This window comes from Pezoporus wallicus, unplaced genomic scaffold (genome assembly GCF_028554395.1).
Source record: "Pezoporus wallicus isolate ANWC-B61680 ecotype Strahan unplaced genomic scaffold, APGP_CSIRO_Pwel_v1 contig_5552, whole genome shotgun sequence".
In the NCBI taxonomy this organism is placed as follows: domain Eukaryota; kingdom Metazoa; phylum Chordata; class Aves; order Psittaciformes; family Psittacidae; genus Pezoporus; species Pezoporus wallicus.
In genome coordinates, this window is record NW_026640754.1 from 46,280 (window position 1) to 62,863 (window position 16,584).

Here is a 16,584-nt window from a genome sequence, read left to right on the forward strand (position 1 = left end):
GCGGGCGGCGGCAGGAGCGGATGCCGCTTAAAATGAGATGCGGGTGAGGTGCAAGGCACGTCCGAGAGCGGCTCCGTCGGCGATGCCGGCCCGGGACTCGGCGGGGCATGCCTTGCTCTCCGCCAAAGGGATGCTGCCGGGTCTCCCGGCCGGAGCGGAGCAGGAGGAAGGGACGGGACGCTCTGGAGCGGACAGGCCCCCGCCCCCGCCGCTCGTCTCCCACCCCGCTCCTGCCGCCGCCGGTTGCACATGCCGAAGCGGAACCCCGACCACCGCGGGGCAGCCGCAGCGGCCCGGCCCGCTGCGGAGCCGGTGTTTTGGGACGGTGACCCTCTCCATCCCGGTCCCGACTCCCGTGCCCCCTCACTGCCTTACCTGTGCTGCAGCCCCACCAGCCCCAGCGTGATCACATGGGGCACGTCCAGCTCGGTGGGCCACACGCCGGAGGCGATGCAGCCGAACACGCCGCACTCCTCCCGGATGCCCAGCTCCTCCAGCTCCATGGCGCGGCCGGCACGTGGCGGCGCGGCCCCGCTCGACGGCCCCGGTCCCTCTCCCGCTGCGGCGGCTCCCGCGCGCTCCTGCCTGCGCTGCGCGCAGCCAACAGCGCCGCGCGGGGCCGGCAGTAGCCTGGCGAGGCGGGCTCCCTCATTTACATACGGGGGGACCCTCCCCGGCCCTGGCCCCGCGCCCACCGCACGCCGCAAGGCGGGGGCTCGCCCTCGGGGCGGCATTGGCCGGGAAGCGGGGCCGGGGCCGGGGCCGTGTTTGCACTGGGAGGAAGGCGCCCGGCCGGGGCTCGCCCGCGGAACGCGGCGGGGCGGAGAGGGGCGCGTTGGGCGGTGATTGGCGGGAGGCGCCGCTGCCCCTCCTGCCCGCCCCTTCCGCCGGCCCCTTCTTACCCCGGCGGTGGGGTCCGGCGCCGTGTGTTGAGTGTGTGTTCTGTGCCCTAGGTGTCTGCTGCCGCTCCCGCCGCCGTAGCCATGGCCCCCGCAGCATCAGGTAATTGCGTGTCCCCCGGCAGGGCATGCCGCGAGAGCGGGGAGCCGGGAGCGATCGGGGAACGGGTCGGCGGGTGCCGCTGCCGGGGGGGTGGGGGGCAGGTGCCCGCTCAGCCGAGCTCGGGTGTAGCTCCTTGGGAGCGAGCTATTTTCCTCCGCAGAGCTTTGCTTTGGGTTGTTTTCTTCTCGTGGGTGACCGCGACCCTGCCCGAGGGGGCACCGGGTGTCCCCTGTCCCGCGGGAGGAGCGGGCGAGCGCTTCGAAACGAGCGTTTCTATCCTCGGGCGGAGGGTGCTTCGGGCCGCTGCGGTTCTGCTTCCCGAGTCTCGTGTTTGTCCGGAAGCTAAACCACATCAAAGTACCGGGTAAAAGCGGCGCAGCTTCCCGCGGCACCGCCTCACTTCAGGCGGCACCTCCCGACCGCCGGCGGCGAGTGAAAACCCGTGCCAGTGCGGAGGAGAGCGCAGCCGGAGGAGGAGAGCTCGCTGCTCCAAGTGGGAAGCTGCCCCGACGTTCCCTGCGCATCTCTCGTGGCGCCGGAGTCCTGCGAGCAGAAGCGTTGAGCGTTTGTTTCGCCCTTGCTGTCCGGGGGCGGGGGGAGGCCTCATCACATTGCCAGTAGATGCGGGCTTGGCGGTGGCTCACGGGCTGCAGCACGGGGTCCTGCTGGGTCTCGCTTTGCAAAGTATGCGAACTTGGTGGGCTTACTTGCAGAAGTAAAGCATTTATTTCAATCTAAAACTTTGTTCATTCATCCATTACTTACTTGTTCAGACCTGAAACTTGGTAAAAAAGTTAATGAAGGTAAAACAAAAGAAGTGTTCGAGCTGCCAGATATGCCGGGATGCGTTCTCATGCAGTCAAAAGACCAAATAACAGCGGGGAATGCGGCCAGGAAGGACCGAATGGAGGGGAAGGCTGCCATTTCCAATACAACAACTAGCTGTGTGTTTCAGTTGCTGCAAGAATCTGGTAAGTATTTCAAAGATATAAAACATGCCGGTGTATTGCAGATCTTGTTAGAAAACGGTGGTGTTTCTGTGTATCCTGCCCTGAAGCTCTGATGTTGTGGGCGGGGAGAAGGGGGTTAGTGTCTCTTCTATTCGTTTTTAGTTACGCTTTTCCTTCTGGACTGCAGAGCTGGATGGGTGACTTGTTCATTTGTAGCATGAGAGTATCCGAAGTAATTTTCCAGTAACAGATAACACTGCAACAACTCCTTCTTCTTTGGACACACCCTTCATGCTCCCCTCTATTTCTGTCAGTTATTCCCTTCCCCCGTGTTCCCTTGTCTGGATGCATCTCGCCGTTCTTCTTACATCTGCCTACAAGTCGCTGCTAGCGAGTGGCACTAGCAGACTAAGCTGTGTGAAACTTGTGTATGAATGTTAAAATTAGAGTATCTTTTTACAACATTTTTCTTTCCCCTCAGTTGTTTATGCTGTATCATAACCTATAAAGGTTCCGCACACTTTGTACTTAAACACTTGTGCATTTGCAATGTGGTCCGCATTTATTGGTCTGTATTGAATGTTACGGAGAATGTAATGTTTCCGTTAAGAGGCTCAAAATGTTTCTGGTGCTAGAAGTGAGCTTCCGTGGAGTATGTAACTAACTTGAGTCACTCAGGTTTTGCGCCGCACTTCCAAAAATGGAGCCAGTGTCTTTGCTTTGACAAAGCATCTTGAAGTGTCTTTGACTGAGAAGTTTGCAAGTTGCAAAGAGGAATTTGCACTACCTTGAGCTGCAAACAGTACTGCAATACAGGCGCCAGTAAACTTGGTTAAGATGCTTATAGCTGCGTGCTCGGTGCACTCTAAAGCATTTGCACAAGCATTGTTTAAGTACCAGATGAGTTACTTTAAAACTTGTATTATCTGTTGTACGGCGTAGTAATGGTTCTCAGAGAGACAAACAGTAAAGTCCTAGCATGTGTAATATGTGGCAAAGAGAGAGATGATTTTTGAGGTTGTATCTACCTATATTTCTGTGCAATTAGTTCTTAAAATATGGGCTGAGACAAAGATACATCAAATCATTCAGTATAATTCTCAGTCACTGGCTTTCTTGGGAGGCCTGTTGTGCATACAGCATAGAGAAGCCTCCAAGCTATTTCTGATTATATTTGCAGTTGACTATAACTACCAGTTTTCATATAGGAGCAGTTAATGAAATGTTTTGCCTAAGTATTACAGAACAATAGATAAGGTAACAATTCAAAATAGCTAATATCCTACAGACAGGAATTTCAGTGTCAAGAAGCCATACTTGTAGACCTCTTAAAGATTCCGAAATGGCTTATGCTTGGTAATTTCATGTGCTGTGGAAAAACATGCAGAGTAAACAACCGCTGCATTTTGAGGCAACAAAAGAAGTTTCTGGGTGGTTCTCCAGTTTGCTTATTTGACTGGCGTAAAAGGCAGATAATGTGAATGCCTTATCATGGAAGTAGTTTGTTTGCTTTTCGCAACTCTTCTTAACCTACTCTTTCAAAGATGATGATTTACAAAGTTCTGTTAAAGTTTCTCTCCTTTTATAATAGAGCTAATGTCAGGCCTTCAAAAGCAGGCATTTGTACTGATGAAAAATGTAGTAGTAAACCATGCAGGGGTCTTAATGCCTGGATTTATCAGTGTCTTAATGTGCAGCTGATAATTCATTCTGCAGTGCAACAAAATCTGAGGTAATGGTAGTACTGTATTTCAAGACTTTCAATTCTTCTTTCATGGCTCCGAAAGTGGTATGGAGTAGAGCTTCTTGGTTTGACTGGATACAGCTCGTTTGTCTTCTGTTTCTGGCAGATGCCAAGTAGGCTTAGCAGTCATCTTGCCATGGTTGGGTACTTGGTTGCTGCTAACTTTTGTTTAAAAGCAAACCATTGTGAAGAATAGGTGTGTTGTGGGTTTTGTTTTGGTGTTTATTTTTTTTTAAGCTATGTGATAATTATTTGCAAGAATAGGATTTCTGACCAGAGCACAAGGTTCTGAGCAACAAGCAAACACTGTAGGATTAAATTGGCAAAACTAATGACTTGCAGAAGGTAATTGCATTGATTTCTTTTTGCAAGGCCAGAGTGGGTTTAAGACACCCTGAAGAGATACAGTATGTCGTGTAAGTCCAGAGATGAACAAGATTGAGTGGTACTTAGAATAAAGATGTTTGTGATTCTTGTTTCAACTGTGGATTGTGCCTAGTAATGGAACTAAACTGGCATGTCTCTACTTAGGAATCAAAACAGCTTTTGTCAGGAAACAGAGTGACACAGCATTTATAGCAGCTCACTGTGAAATGATCCCAATTGAATGGGTGTGCAGAAGAATTGCTACTGGCTCCTTTCTCAAAAGAAACCCTGGTGTTAAAGAAGGGTATAAGTTCTATCCACCCAAAATTGAGATGTTTTACAAGGTAAGTTTCCTTTACTGTGATGTTAATGAAACTTAAACAGAGCTAGAACTCTGCATTATCTCATTTCAAATGCAAACAAATAAAGCAAACCATGCTAGTGGCTCACCAATCCTCTTAGTATTGGTGATTTTGCCATCCTAATGTTTTCTTGCATCCTTATCCAATAGCTGTTTTGTCTCAAATTGCATAGTATAATACTGGCTTACAGACCCATCAAAGAGTAACAAACCAAACTGTATAAAATAGAAAAAAATGCCTTATTTATAAGGTATAAGGGCTTTTGGGGCATAAACTTAACACATCTGTTACAACTGATGTGTTAATATATTTGAAGAAATTAAACGGTACTTGCATGGTGAGTGGCTAGCTGCTCATGTAGGATGCTGAACTACTTTGGAAGTATGTGCTGAAGGAAGTGTCTTGTGAACTGTGACCTGAAGTGTTATTTGTGGTGTACCCTGTCACTCCTGGGGCACTGTCCAAACTCAGAGCTTTTAAAGAAGTTTAGGGGTTACAGCCAAGTGTCTTCAATGTTGCTGTCCCTTTTTTTTTAGTGCTACTCATAAAAAAAGACTAGTTTAAAGTCTGTATTTTTTGTTGTTGAAAAACAAAATATGTTGTCTTCTCATAGTAATTTTCCTACTTATTGCAAGCTTAAATTACATGATGTATATGTTTGCTTTCTTAACAGGATGATGCTGCTAATGACCCACAGTGGTCTGAAGAGCAGATAATTGAAGCAAAATTCTGTTTTGCTGGACTTACTATTGGCCAGACTGAAGTGGATATCATGGCTCGTTCTACTCAAGCTATTTTTGAGATCTTGGAAAAATCATGGCAGCCTCAAAACTGCACTCTCGTAGACCTGAAGGTACAAGAATCTGATTTCTCACAGTCCTGGTTCTGACAGGAAATATATCACTGTATGGTTCCTAAAGTAGGATTCTTCCTGTCTTTTTAGATTGAATTTGGTGTTAATGTTCTGACAAAAGAAATCGTTCTTGCTGATGTTATTGATAATGATTCATGGAGGCTGTGGCCATCAGGAGACAGAAGCCAGCAGAAGGACAAACAGGTAGTGTGTTAATCTTTATCTTCTAAGTTGGTTGGGAAGGAGAATGAAAAAAGCAAATCCTACAGTTAAACACTTGCTTTCAGAGTGGCTTTTTCTAGATAAGATTATCGTAGGGTACCTCCTGCCAATCCTGTTTTCATTAAATAGTTTATTACGTGGCTTATGGTAGGAAAAAATCCTGTGCCTATATATCTTCGGTAGGAATGCTCAACAGCAGTACTGATTGGAGCTATTGTTTCCAGGAGTAATCAGAATTTCTCACCAGTTTTGCAGATGATAAAATAGTTGGACAACAGATTGGTAAAAGGAATAGAAGCTTTAGTTCCCAGCTCTGGCTCCAAGTTCCTGTTTATCCAGAGTGGTGTCCTATACTAGTTGAGATCTGGCAATATGTAAGAGGGCTCTGCAGGAGGGTTTTCTTCATGATTTATTTTGGTTAAGCTTGAATTCAATATTCAGTGTCTCCAAGTGTTACTAACAGATTGTGTCCACATAAGAAGGCTGCAAACATAAGTTTGAAATAAAGCGTGTCCTGTATTTAGACTTGTTGCCATTACACTTGTCAACTCTTTCTGAATTACCAGATAAGTAGTTGTGAAAGAACTGGTTTGTGAATGCTCCTGCTTCTGCAGCAATTGTTGAGATTAGTAATGGAGACTCTGTAGAGAAAGTGGCTGTAAGCCACTGGGGAAGACTTTAAATGATATGTTGTGTGGGAGGAGGGGTATTACTTTTAAATTAGGAAGCAGAACTGCTTTGTTGTTTATTTTACCTGAATACCTGCTTGAATGAATTGCTCTGACAATACCTTCACTCGTCTCCCTAAAACAAGGTACCCGATAACATCATGCAGAACCTGGGCTGCCTAATGCAGTGCTATTGCGGGCAAGCATGTCAGTACATATCTAGTTTTAAAAGGGCTATATGTCTCCCTAAACTTAGCTTTCAGGATGCTTCCAAAACCTTAATACCGTTGTGGCTAAAAACCTTTCAGGTTTCAAATGGCCATGGATTGTTATGTGGAAGGGAGTTTACGCCTACTGGAATGGTTCTTCATTAAATAGCTGTTCCTTACTTCCATATCTGTTTTTTCCTGTATCTGTACCACTCTCTGTTCTCATTCCTGTGGAACTGCTAGGCACTACAATAAATACGTCAGTTGGGGTATTCTTATCAACTCTGGTAGTAAAATGAGTGTTTTGTGTATTGAAAACACATTAACCTGAAGGGTTTGGGTTGGGTTTTTTTTTTTGTTTTGTTTTTTTTTCCTGTTTTCAGTCCTACCGTGACCTGAAAGAAGTGACTCCTGAAGCACTGCAAATGGTTAAGAGAAACTTTGAATGGGTTGCAGAAAGAGTGGAGGTACCCATTTTTATGAACAATATATCTAGACTTTGGTAACTTCATGTCTTCAAGCCTGTTCACTGCTTTTCTTTTTCTTGTCCTGCTTCACTCTTTTCCCTAGTTGCTTCTGAAAACAAAGAGCCAAGGTAGAGTTGTGGTGCTGATGGGATCTCCCTCTGACCTCAGTCACTGTGAAAAGATAAAAAAGGCATGTGCAACCTTTGGAATTCCATGTGAGTTAAGAGTGACCTCTGCTCACAAAGGGCCGGATGAAACCCTGAGGATCAAAGCCGAATACGAAGGTAAGTGGCAGAACTACTGATTTTGGAGTGAAATGGTGTTATGTTCAAGAACAAGTTGGCAACTTGAGCATTTGTGGGGGATTTTCCCATGTCTTTGTAACACGCTACACCAAGCTGTTACAATGCCGCTCTGCGCTTGCTAATTACATAATGACAGGTTATAGAGTGCACTAAGCAACTATGGAGTAACATACTGTCCTGCTGCCCAACCACAACTTCCATTACTCAAAGTCTTAATATCTGCTTTTGTCCCAGTACCAGAACTACTTTGCCTGATACTTGATCATGTTAATACAATTGTGGCATCTTGCTAGTGATGCCAGTCCTTCTGAAACAGTGAGGAGTGATAATTCTCCAGCTGACTGTGAATACTCTTATGTGTAATTTGCAAGGCAGATGTTGCTCCCCCCATACTCTTCTGCCTGTTTCATGAAAATGTTCCTGCTTGTTATTTTGGATGCCATGAGAAACATACTTGATTTAAGTTCTTGCCTTTAGCATGAAAGCCTGGTATCTCTTCGGGAGTGTTTATTGCCTAGCAGGGAGGAGAGAGAACTCTTTATTTTTGTGGGAGGATACTTTCTACTCAGTGAAGCTACAGATGCTGTAACCATAGCGGAGAAGCACTTATTTTGAGATGAAGCGTGCAAGATTTAAGGAGAAGAACACTTATCAGTGCCAGAGGTTTAACGGCTGTAGTCTCTACAAAGCTAAGCAGCACCTATTCCTCTGATATTGAGACTTTTCCTCAGAGGCAGAGTAAGAATGCTAACTCCAACTGTGGTAGGCAGTAGCTGGGATTTCGGGCTGCAAGATTTAGGTGGTGTTTCTGTGAAGGGAAAAGTCAAACAAAATTCTAATGCTGTGTAATGGAATTGACAGAATAACTGCAAACAAAATTGTGGACTTGGATAAAGCTTCCACTTTATGCAGAGAACAAGGTGCATTGCTTATTTTTGAATGCCTTCCTGCCCCCAGGAGATGGAATCCCAACAGTGTTTGTTGCAGTAGCTGGCAGAAGCAACGGTTTGGGACCAGTAATGTCTGGTAACACTGCTTACCCCGTTGTCAACTGTCCTCCGCTCTCAGCTGACTGGGGTACTCAGGATGTGTGGTCGTCTCTCAGACTACCCAGTGGTAAGATGGTCTTCAGCTTACACTCTTGTTCTGACCTAGCTCTATCTGTGCTGTTGTTCTAGTATACCTACACATACAAACACAGGCAGCAAAACACTGGAAAAGTAGCTGAATCTGTACTGAATGAACAAAGTCTGTAGAAATACCTTGTGTGCAGTCTGACTTTTTGATGGCAAAAAGCGCAGTAGGCAGCATGAAGATGACATAGGGATAATCTTTAGAAAAGTATGAACCTTGTCTTACCCTTGCTACACGTTGGAATTAGTGTTAATGGGGATTTAAAAGTCTGAATTTTGTTCAGTTATAGGGCTGCATTTTCATTATTATCAAAGATCAAAAACCACCTTTCTCCACAGTCCATATAGGTAACAGCTTAACTATGTCAGTGCATTGCTACCTATATGATTTTTAACTTTGCTACTGACTTGAATGGATTCTTGGCAACTAGGAGGCCCAGAAGTCTGTTACCTGTGTATAAGGAGAGTCGTTAGGTATGCTGGCTTTTGGTTTAAAATGCCATGAAGCATTTGTGTTAGTAGCAGTAGTAGTAATAGTGGAAAGCATGACACTTGACTAGCTTTAAAACTAGATCATGCAGTTCCTGGAGGCTGAACCAAACACTGCCTTAAATTGTGCTTCAGAGGTGGTTTTTGTTTGACTATAGATTATGTTCAGGTAAGCATCGCTCTCTTCTCTGCAGGTCTTGGCTGTCCTACTACTCTGTCACCTGAAGGAGCTGCCCAGTTTGCTGCCCAGATATTTGGCTTAAACAACCATTTGGTGTGGGCCAAACTGCGATCCAACATGTTAAACACCTGGATCTCCTTGAAGCAGGCTGACAAAAAACTTCGAGAGTGCACCTTGTAAGTCATCCCAACAAGTAACTGCCATTAGTTATGCAAAGAGAATGGCGTGCATATTCATTCATATTAGGATTTACACTAGGGGGAGCATGGAAGTTGTGCATCCTTTCTTACAGAGAAAGCATTGACAGAGCAGCAGATGAGGTCTGTTGTGTCCTCATCCTTCCCATGTGTATTTTTTTTTAATATATAACAACTTAGTCAGAGATGGGGAAGTAGTATTTTAGGTATCCCTTTCTGTTGCTCCAAAATGGTGCTGTTTGGCTTTTTAGTGTATACTGTTAACTACAGACTATTTCAAGAGAATGACTTGGTACAATCTAAGTAGAATTCAACTAGTACTCTGTATTTCTGTGACAGTAATATTCTTCCATAGTAATAATGTATGTCTTGAACCTTATTAACTTGACTGGGCTGCTAACTGAAGCCAGTGCTGATGCTGTTCTGCTTGCAATGAAGGTATGCTTTCCTTAGCAATAAAATGGCAACATACGCTATATTAAAAGGAAAAGGGGCTGGAAAAGTGATTTAAGAGCTTGAAATAAATACCTGCCTTATTTAAAAAATGTATATACATACATAATCTGTGTTGGTTTTTTTAAAATGTGTGTGTAATGTACCCCACTGATACCCTCTGGAATGATGTGATAAAGTTGACACCAATTCTCTTGCTCATAACAAGCTATAAGTACAAATGAACAAATAGGCTTTGTTGTGGTCGCCCGCTGTAACTCTTATCTAGTCCAGGCTTTGCCCTTTTAAATACCAAGCAGATATCTACCTTCACTAGTTCTGAAGCGCCTGTCTGATCTTGTCAAACTGTCTTCAGACTACACTTCAGTAACTCTAGCTATAACATCTTTATTTCCTCACACTGTTTCTATAGAAAACGTACTGAAGTGGGGAATCTAAGCATGACTGATCTTCTGAGTACGATTCTAACAAATATGCAATTACTTGATATATGTAACATCTATGCTTTTACAATTATAAATAAACTATGGAATTCAAAGCTGCTTCATGGAATAAGCACGTTAAAAAACTAGTGCTCCACTGTGGTACATAACTTAGGGACCATAAATGAAGTAATAATCCTGTAAAGAGTATAGACACTAAACCTGCATAGCAGTCGTATTTGGTGACAGTCTTCTGGAAGACACTCCATTACTTGATAAAGTTCAGGGAAGCTGTGTTCCTTTGTGCCTAATATACTGCTTTGATTGTGTGGGAGTTCAGGCTTACATTGTAGTGTGAGTAACCGGATTAAATGCTGCTGGCTGCATTTGCAGGAAGGGACTACATCTTACGTGTAGTTGTATGGAAGTGTTCCTGGCAGTGCTGTCTTCTGGAGTTAAATAAAGAGGGGTTTAAGTCAGTCAGAACATACACTACAGCAAAATAAATAGAACTCTTCTCTGGGTCTTGAGGGGGGTTGATTTTCCAATACTGGGCCAAGAACCAGAACCAGCTACCATGAGGGACGATGCAGCACAACTTTCTCCTTGTGACAGCAGTTGGCTAGCTCAGCTGTAGGTAACCACATAACATGAGCGTGAAGTCACACAAGAGATGATGGTGTCACTTCCTTTTCTTCCCCTTCTTACCCAACACTACACTTAATGTTAGCTTTGATGGGTGACAGACCCAACAACTTTAGCACCACAGTGCAACACAACTGCAGCCAGCCATTTGTGTTGCTTTTCCCACCCCCATCACTGTGATGCATTGCTGTGTCTGCACTGTCTTTCTCTGTGCAATGAAGATTGGTAACAGACACAGGTTTGAGTATTACATCTGTAATACTCTACAGTTTCTAGTTACTTTTCTCTAATTACTTGCACCCTAATTCCACTGACTTCATTTGTAAAACAGTGCCAGTTTATGTTGGGCACAAGCATGCAGAGTGCTCTAGTTGCCATAGAGATGGTCATTCTTCAGCTTTTGGATGGGGAGTGCTGTTTGGGGTTTTTTTGTGGAGTCTGTACTGAACTCTCAGAAGCAAGCCCTTGCTCAAGGGGTTGCCACGCAAAGAAGTATGAGGAGGCAGCAGGTACTAACAACAGTGTGTTGTTGCAGCGAGCAGATGGAACCTGCAAAGTCTGCCACATCTGCAAGGATATTACACAGTTGTCCGAAAGGCTGAAGTGCTGTGTTGTACTTGTTTAGCTGGAAGCTCTTCACAAAGCTTTTGCTGTGAATGAAAATACTTCCCTTGTTTCAGCATTCCAACTGCTACTCTGGAACAACGACCTGAGAATTTCCTCAGCCACAAATTGCTCTTGTAGCACTTAGGGTTTTTTTGGCCAATGTTAAAAACTATCCCAACCGGTTTTCAAATAAAAAGTGCTTTTATCTTCACAGGAGCTGTCTCATAGAGGAGTTACTGGGTGAAGTGCGTTTGCATTTCTTTAAACTCAGTTGGAATACCTGCAATGACAATCTAATTTTTAAGCCACCTGCTGTGGAACGTAGAACTGTGCATTAGGTCTTCGACTCCTTTAGGTGTTCAACCTTTAGAACATCCATTTTGTTCCCCAACAGTCCAACCCCAACAATAACATTCTATATCAGTGCAGGAGATCACTCACAGATCTCACTGAGTTGTGCTCCAGGCACAGTTCATAGGTTAAAGTACCTATCCAGGACACTGAAGGTGTGGTTTTAATATCCTCTGCCTGGGGGCAGTTGTAAGAAGTGAATTTAAGGCCTTGAGAGGCTGCACTCAAGACTTCTTGGAGATGGCATTAAGGTGCTCCCTGCCTTTGGAGCCTTCCTTTTTGAAGATGACGACAGTGGTTCACACACACAGAAAAACCTCTCCTCAGCCCCAGTGATTTCTTTAGCAACACAACTGAATTGTGAAATGGTGTTGGAAATCTTGAGCCATGCTTTGAAACAAAACCAGTGGTGCCCGTTGCACAGAGTTAGCATCACAGGGCAGTCAGCATGTCTTACGCATTGTCAGAGCTTCCGAAAGTCCATAGATGAGAGCAGTCAATTTCTGGGTTCAGACAAAAATGAGGTGTGAAGGTTGTCTGAACAATCAAGACTTGTTTAAGGTTTTATATGAGAGGAGAACTTTGAAGTGTCAGAGGGTTGATTTAAAAAAAACCCGAAACAACAAACCCACAAACCCTGGACTTCCTGCAGAGTTTAAATACTCTGGAAATGGGTTGCAGTTCCAGTTCCCAAGTTGCTGTTCCGTTCAAGGTCTAAGCATGTGCATTCAAAACTCCGAGTTGCTGTGCAATGGCTCCATGAACAAGAGAGACCCAAAGCCACTTAAGCATCTTCTGTTGTGCTTTTGTGGATCTTGACCTTTTAGATATTTACAGGGCAGAACAGCCTCTTATTCATGGAAGCTTCATTTGGGATAGACGAAGTCAGGCTTACAGCCAGGAGCTTGGGGCATACCTATTCACTTCAGAATATAGTGTGCTCACTACAGGTTAGAACAATAACCCAGGTTTTGATCAATTTAATACCAGGGGAAAGGGACAAAATTTCTCCCTTCTCATAAGAGTGCTGCAACCACCATAGGCATGCAGAGAGCTGTAGGAAGGGAAGATCTCCATTTCTACTTTTCCCCCTCCACTCTTTCAATTTGTTTCCTTAAACGATCGCAGCAGGGGTTGGACATCAGCAATGCTGCAGCTGCCTCCAAAGTCCTGTAGCAGCCCTGAGGCAGAACTCCTTGTCTTTCTGTATAGAAGCAATGAGGCCTGTGAAATATCAGTTCAACTAGACTGGAAGCATTCTGAAAGACCCACTCCCTCAAGTGTGTGTTCTGAGTGTAGAGATGATCTTAGGCTTGGAGAACACAGATGATGTATTGCTCCCTATGGAAGGTAAACTTCACAACCTGTTAAGGAATAAAGATGTATTGTCATGGAACATGAGAAAAGCATTATCTGTAACAGCTTTTCTCTCTCTCTGCCCTCCTGAGGACACCAGTGGGAGGACAGCTTGACAGCAAAACAGTACAGCAAGCAGACAGCATCTCAGCGGACGATCGGGAATAATCAAGGATCAGGTTCTTTTCCCAGGTTGTGCTTCAGGGGAGCAGGGAGCTGCCGCGGTACCAGATGACATCCAGCAGGGGGCAGGCAAGCGGAGCCGCTAATCCGGCAGGGAGTGAGCTGCGGTCCGCTGCTGGGGTATGGGGGAAGGATAAAAGGAATGAAAGGGAAGCAATAAAGCCCCCAAACCCAGCCACCACTGACAGTAGCGTCGGGGAGAAGCTCACCCACTCTGCCAAGCACCTCACACAGCTCTTCATGCTAATCAAAGGGAAAACGTTCCTGACAGATCGGGAAGCTCTTGAACGCAAGGAACCAGCACTCACTGGATAGATGGGATAATTAAGTAGTTTAAGATGTCAAACTCCAGAGAATTTCTGTTTGGATTGGAAAGTGACTGTATTTGTCTTAATATAGCACAGCTCCCTGTCCCCAGTTTCCCATTACATCATTTCCCTCTTCTGACACACTTAAACATCTAGCACATGGGCAGCTTCCTAGCTAGTGCAGGCTCACGCTCAGTCTGCTCTAAGTAATTTGCAATATAGGACATTCTTCCATCTTACTCACCAAACAAAACAAAACCCCCTTAATTAGAAGACTTGCTCACCGACCTCCTTCTAACATTCAAACCTTTTTGTCCTAGAGAGCCTTGCCACATCTTCATGGCCATTCCTGACTGCATGTAACCTACATTACTTGTACTATCACCAGTGCAAGTATGTTTTTAAATCCTAGCAATAGCCTGCTGTTAACTTTTGCTTGTAAAAGCAGTGGCAGTCATGACCATCCACAGAAGCATAACTTCACCAACATCAAAGCTCAAAACTCAATGGACTCTTGTTTTTGCTTTGTTTTGGTAAGGGCTTTAGAATAACTTATATCCTAAGTGCTGAACATTTTACAGCCTTTCCCCTCCTCCCCTTTAATTGTAGAAAAGCACATGAGAGCGCAGTGAACAGATTTCAGTGTGACACCAGGTGACATGGATGCAATAATCCTTAAACAAATACCTCCTGTCTACTCACTAACTGAAACAACTTTCTTCCCATCTGAAATGCAAGTTGTAGATGGCCAGGTGTGTACAGTCAGAGGCAGTACTAAAAGAGCAATGTCTCAGACTGGGTCAGCTGCAGGCCATGCAGCTGTGGTTTGCCTACTACTACTCCTGAAGACCTGCTCAAAGCCAAAGCTTCAACCATTCCCTCTGGGAACTGTCCCTGCCCCAACTGATCATGTCAAGTGACCAGTGCCTCACCCTGAAAGTCTCCCTTGTGCTGTTGTTCAGATCAGCTCTACCCCATCTCACCGGTAATCAGTGCAAATGAAGCCATAGTAAAATTTCAGTACTTAGCAGGCATTTACCCCACCCCACAGAGTTCAGAGGAACAAGTTAGATGGCTTACCAAACAGAAGGATGAGCACACTGTCCTTCCAACTGGTAAAGCCTGTAAGCAATGTCTGAATCTGCCCTAGCCTTTCACAGGATTCAGGGAAAACATTCCTCCCTACTACCATTATTTCAAGTTTCATAGCCACCCCCACCAACATATCTTACATCCACCTTTGCATATTGTTCTCAAAGAAACTTGGGACCAGTAAAAGGCCCACAGAGAAACAATCTGCAGGACAGAATGTGATGAAGTTTGTATATTTGCCAATTTCTGAAAGACATAAGTTAGAAGGAGAAACATGAAGTTACCATTTCACACTGAGAAAACTGAAGTTTCTGAACCCAAAGTTCATCGGTTCTCACTCAGGGCACCAAGTTGTTACAAGAAATGATGTTCGCTAAGAGTAGTTTAAGGTGAAGAGACTAGAGCTGAATACTAACAATGAATTAAGAATTTTGGTGAATTTAAGAAATTTGGCCACAGTTTAGCAAAACTAGGAAGAGGTCCTTGCCTGAAAGATTTGAAAAATCCACATCAGTTCTGGGCAGATACCTCTCAGTACAGTGACTGCAACCCCTCCTGTTGAGATTTATGACTATTCTCATGTTCACGTACATGCACATCCCATTTATTGTACAGCTATTTTGAGATCAACTGTCCTTTGAGACACATCTAGTTTTGTTCTCATGCTTACATAAAGAACACACCTGCATCAGCTTGTCAATCACGTGATGCACACAGAAGGCACAATCCCATAAGTAAGGTGCCCCAACACTAACTTGGGGTAGCCCTTGTTGGCAGGTCCAGGGGTGGTGCCTGAAAAAGGATCTCCTTATGTCTTGACACAAAACATGAGAGGTTTATAGTTCTACTGACTGTTGCTCATGATGAGGTAAGACTCTCCAAGATATTTACTGAAAGGTGTATACCGACATTCAGGAGGGTTAGAAGGTGCTCTGCCCCCTTCTAACTGCACAAAGTGACAAAATATGGTCCACAAAACCACTTGAAAAAATTCCAACTTAAAAATCCTCCTAAAAATCTTTTCTCCCCATTCTCCATTTCATACCATTCCCTATGATGCCGACAATGATCATCTGTGTGGAAGAGTTACTGAAGCGTAGTGCTTATGACCAGTCTCACTGCAGCATGTAACTTCACTCTTTGTAATTTTGGTTTTTGTTGTTGCCGTTTCTTTTGACTAAAGTTTTCTCTTACATAGTTTATAATTCCAGAAGTAGAACTTCCCTGTGCACAGGCCAGTGCAAGCCAACTGGCACTTTACCTGAATTTCTGCTTTATTAGGAAGTCATGGTAATGTATAAAACCACCTAGAAACCACATCTTCCAGCAGGCTACAGAATACTTTATTTCAAAATGGAAGCTCCCGGCTAGAAAGAGGATCACCACCAGATTATTTGGATATCTCAAGCCTGGCTACAGGGACTTCTTGTGGTCATGAAAAAAAAAGAAACCTGCCACCTGCATTCTTAAGAAGATCATGATGATACAAAGATTAAGTTTCTAAGGTTACAACATACTGAAGTGGAGGAATAGGATGCCCTTTCTTCTATTATGCAAATAAAGCTTTCTAGTACTTCATTGGTACAATAAAAGGGAAATTTACCCTAGGTAGAAGCCCACGTTAAAAATGATCCTGCAGATTCTGGGTTACCTGTAGTACCCCACGCCTTAAACTCCAGAAGAGAACAAGGCCAGAACATCTGATTAGCAAGCCTGCTAATACTTAACTGTTCCACAAGCACAGTTTCCCATAACTTCGAAGTTTTGAGAAAAGCAGATTTCATACCTGAAACCACCTTAATTTAAACGAAGTAGACACAAAAGCAGGACATCAGCAAAAAACCTTGTCTGACCAATAATCAGTCTAAGGCAGGTACTATAATCAGAAACAGATTATGTACATACCAGTTATGTCATGAACTGCTCACAACCTTGATGTAGGTTAAACAGCTGCTTCTGGATTTACTTAAGATCCCAGAATAGAAGCAAATGGAAAAGGAAAGTGATTTTTAGTTTCAGA

At 44.4% G+C, this 16,584-nt stretch overlaps 1 protein-coding gene across 1 annotated transcript in view; it reads left to right on the forward strand.

Annotated features, from left to right (window-relative positions):
• PAICS (phosphoribosylaminoimidazole carboxylase and phosphoribosylaminoimidazolesuccinocarboxamide synthase) overlaps positions 1-9,697 on the forward strand; it is a 39,341-nt gene extending 29,644 nt beyond the window's left edge. Inside the window, exons 12-21 of the mRNA XM_057420394.1 lie at positions 56-834; positions 954-1,002; positions 1,776-1,973; positions 4,228-4,406; positions 5,098-5,277; positions 5,368-5,481; positions 6,760-6,843; positions 6,947-7,127; positions 8,106-8,264; positions 8,965-9,697. Of these exons, the coding sequence (XP_057276377.1) occupies positions 56-834; positions 954-1,002; positions 1,776-1,973; positions 4,228-4,406; positions 5,098-5,277; positions 5,368-5,481; positions 6,760-6,843; positions 6,947-7,127; positions 8,106-8,264; positions 8,965-9,131 (2,090 nt within the window). The 3' untranslated portion in view covers positions 9,132-9,697. The remainder of the gene's footprint in view (positions 1-55; positions 835-953; positions 1,003-1,775; positions 1,974-4,227; positions 4,407-5,097; positions 5,278-5,367; positions 5,482-6,759; positions 6,844-6,946; positions 7,128-8,105; positions 8,265-8,964) is intronic.
• The last annotated feature ends 6,887 nt before the right edge of the window (positions 9,698-16,584 follow it).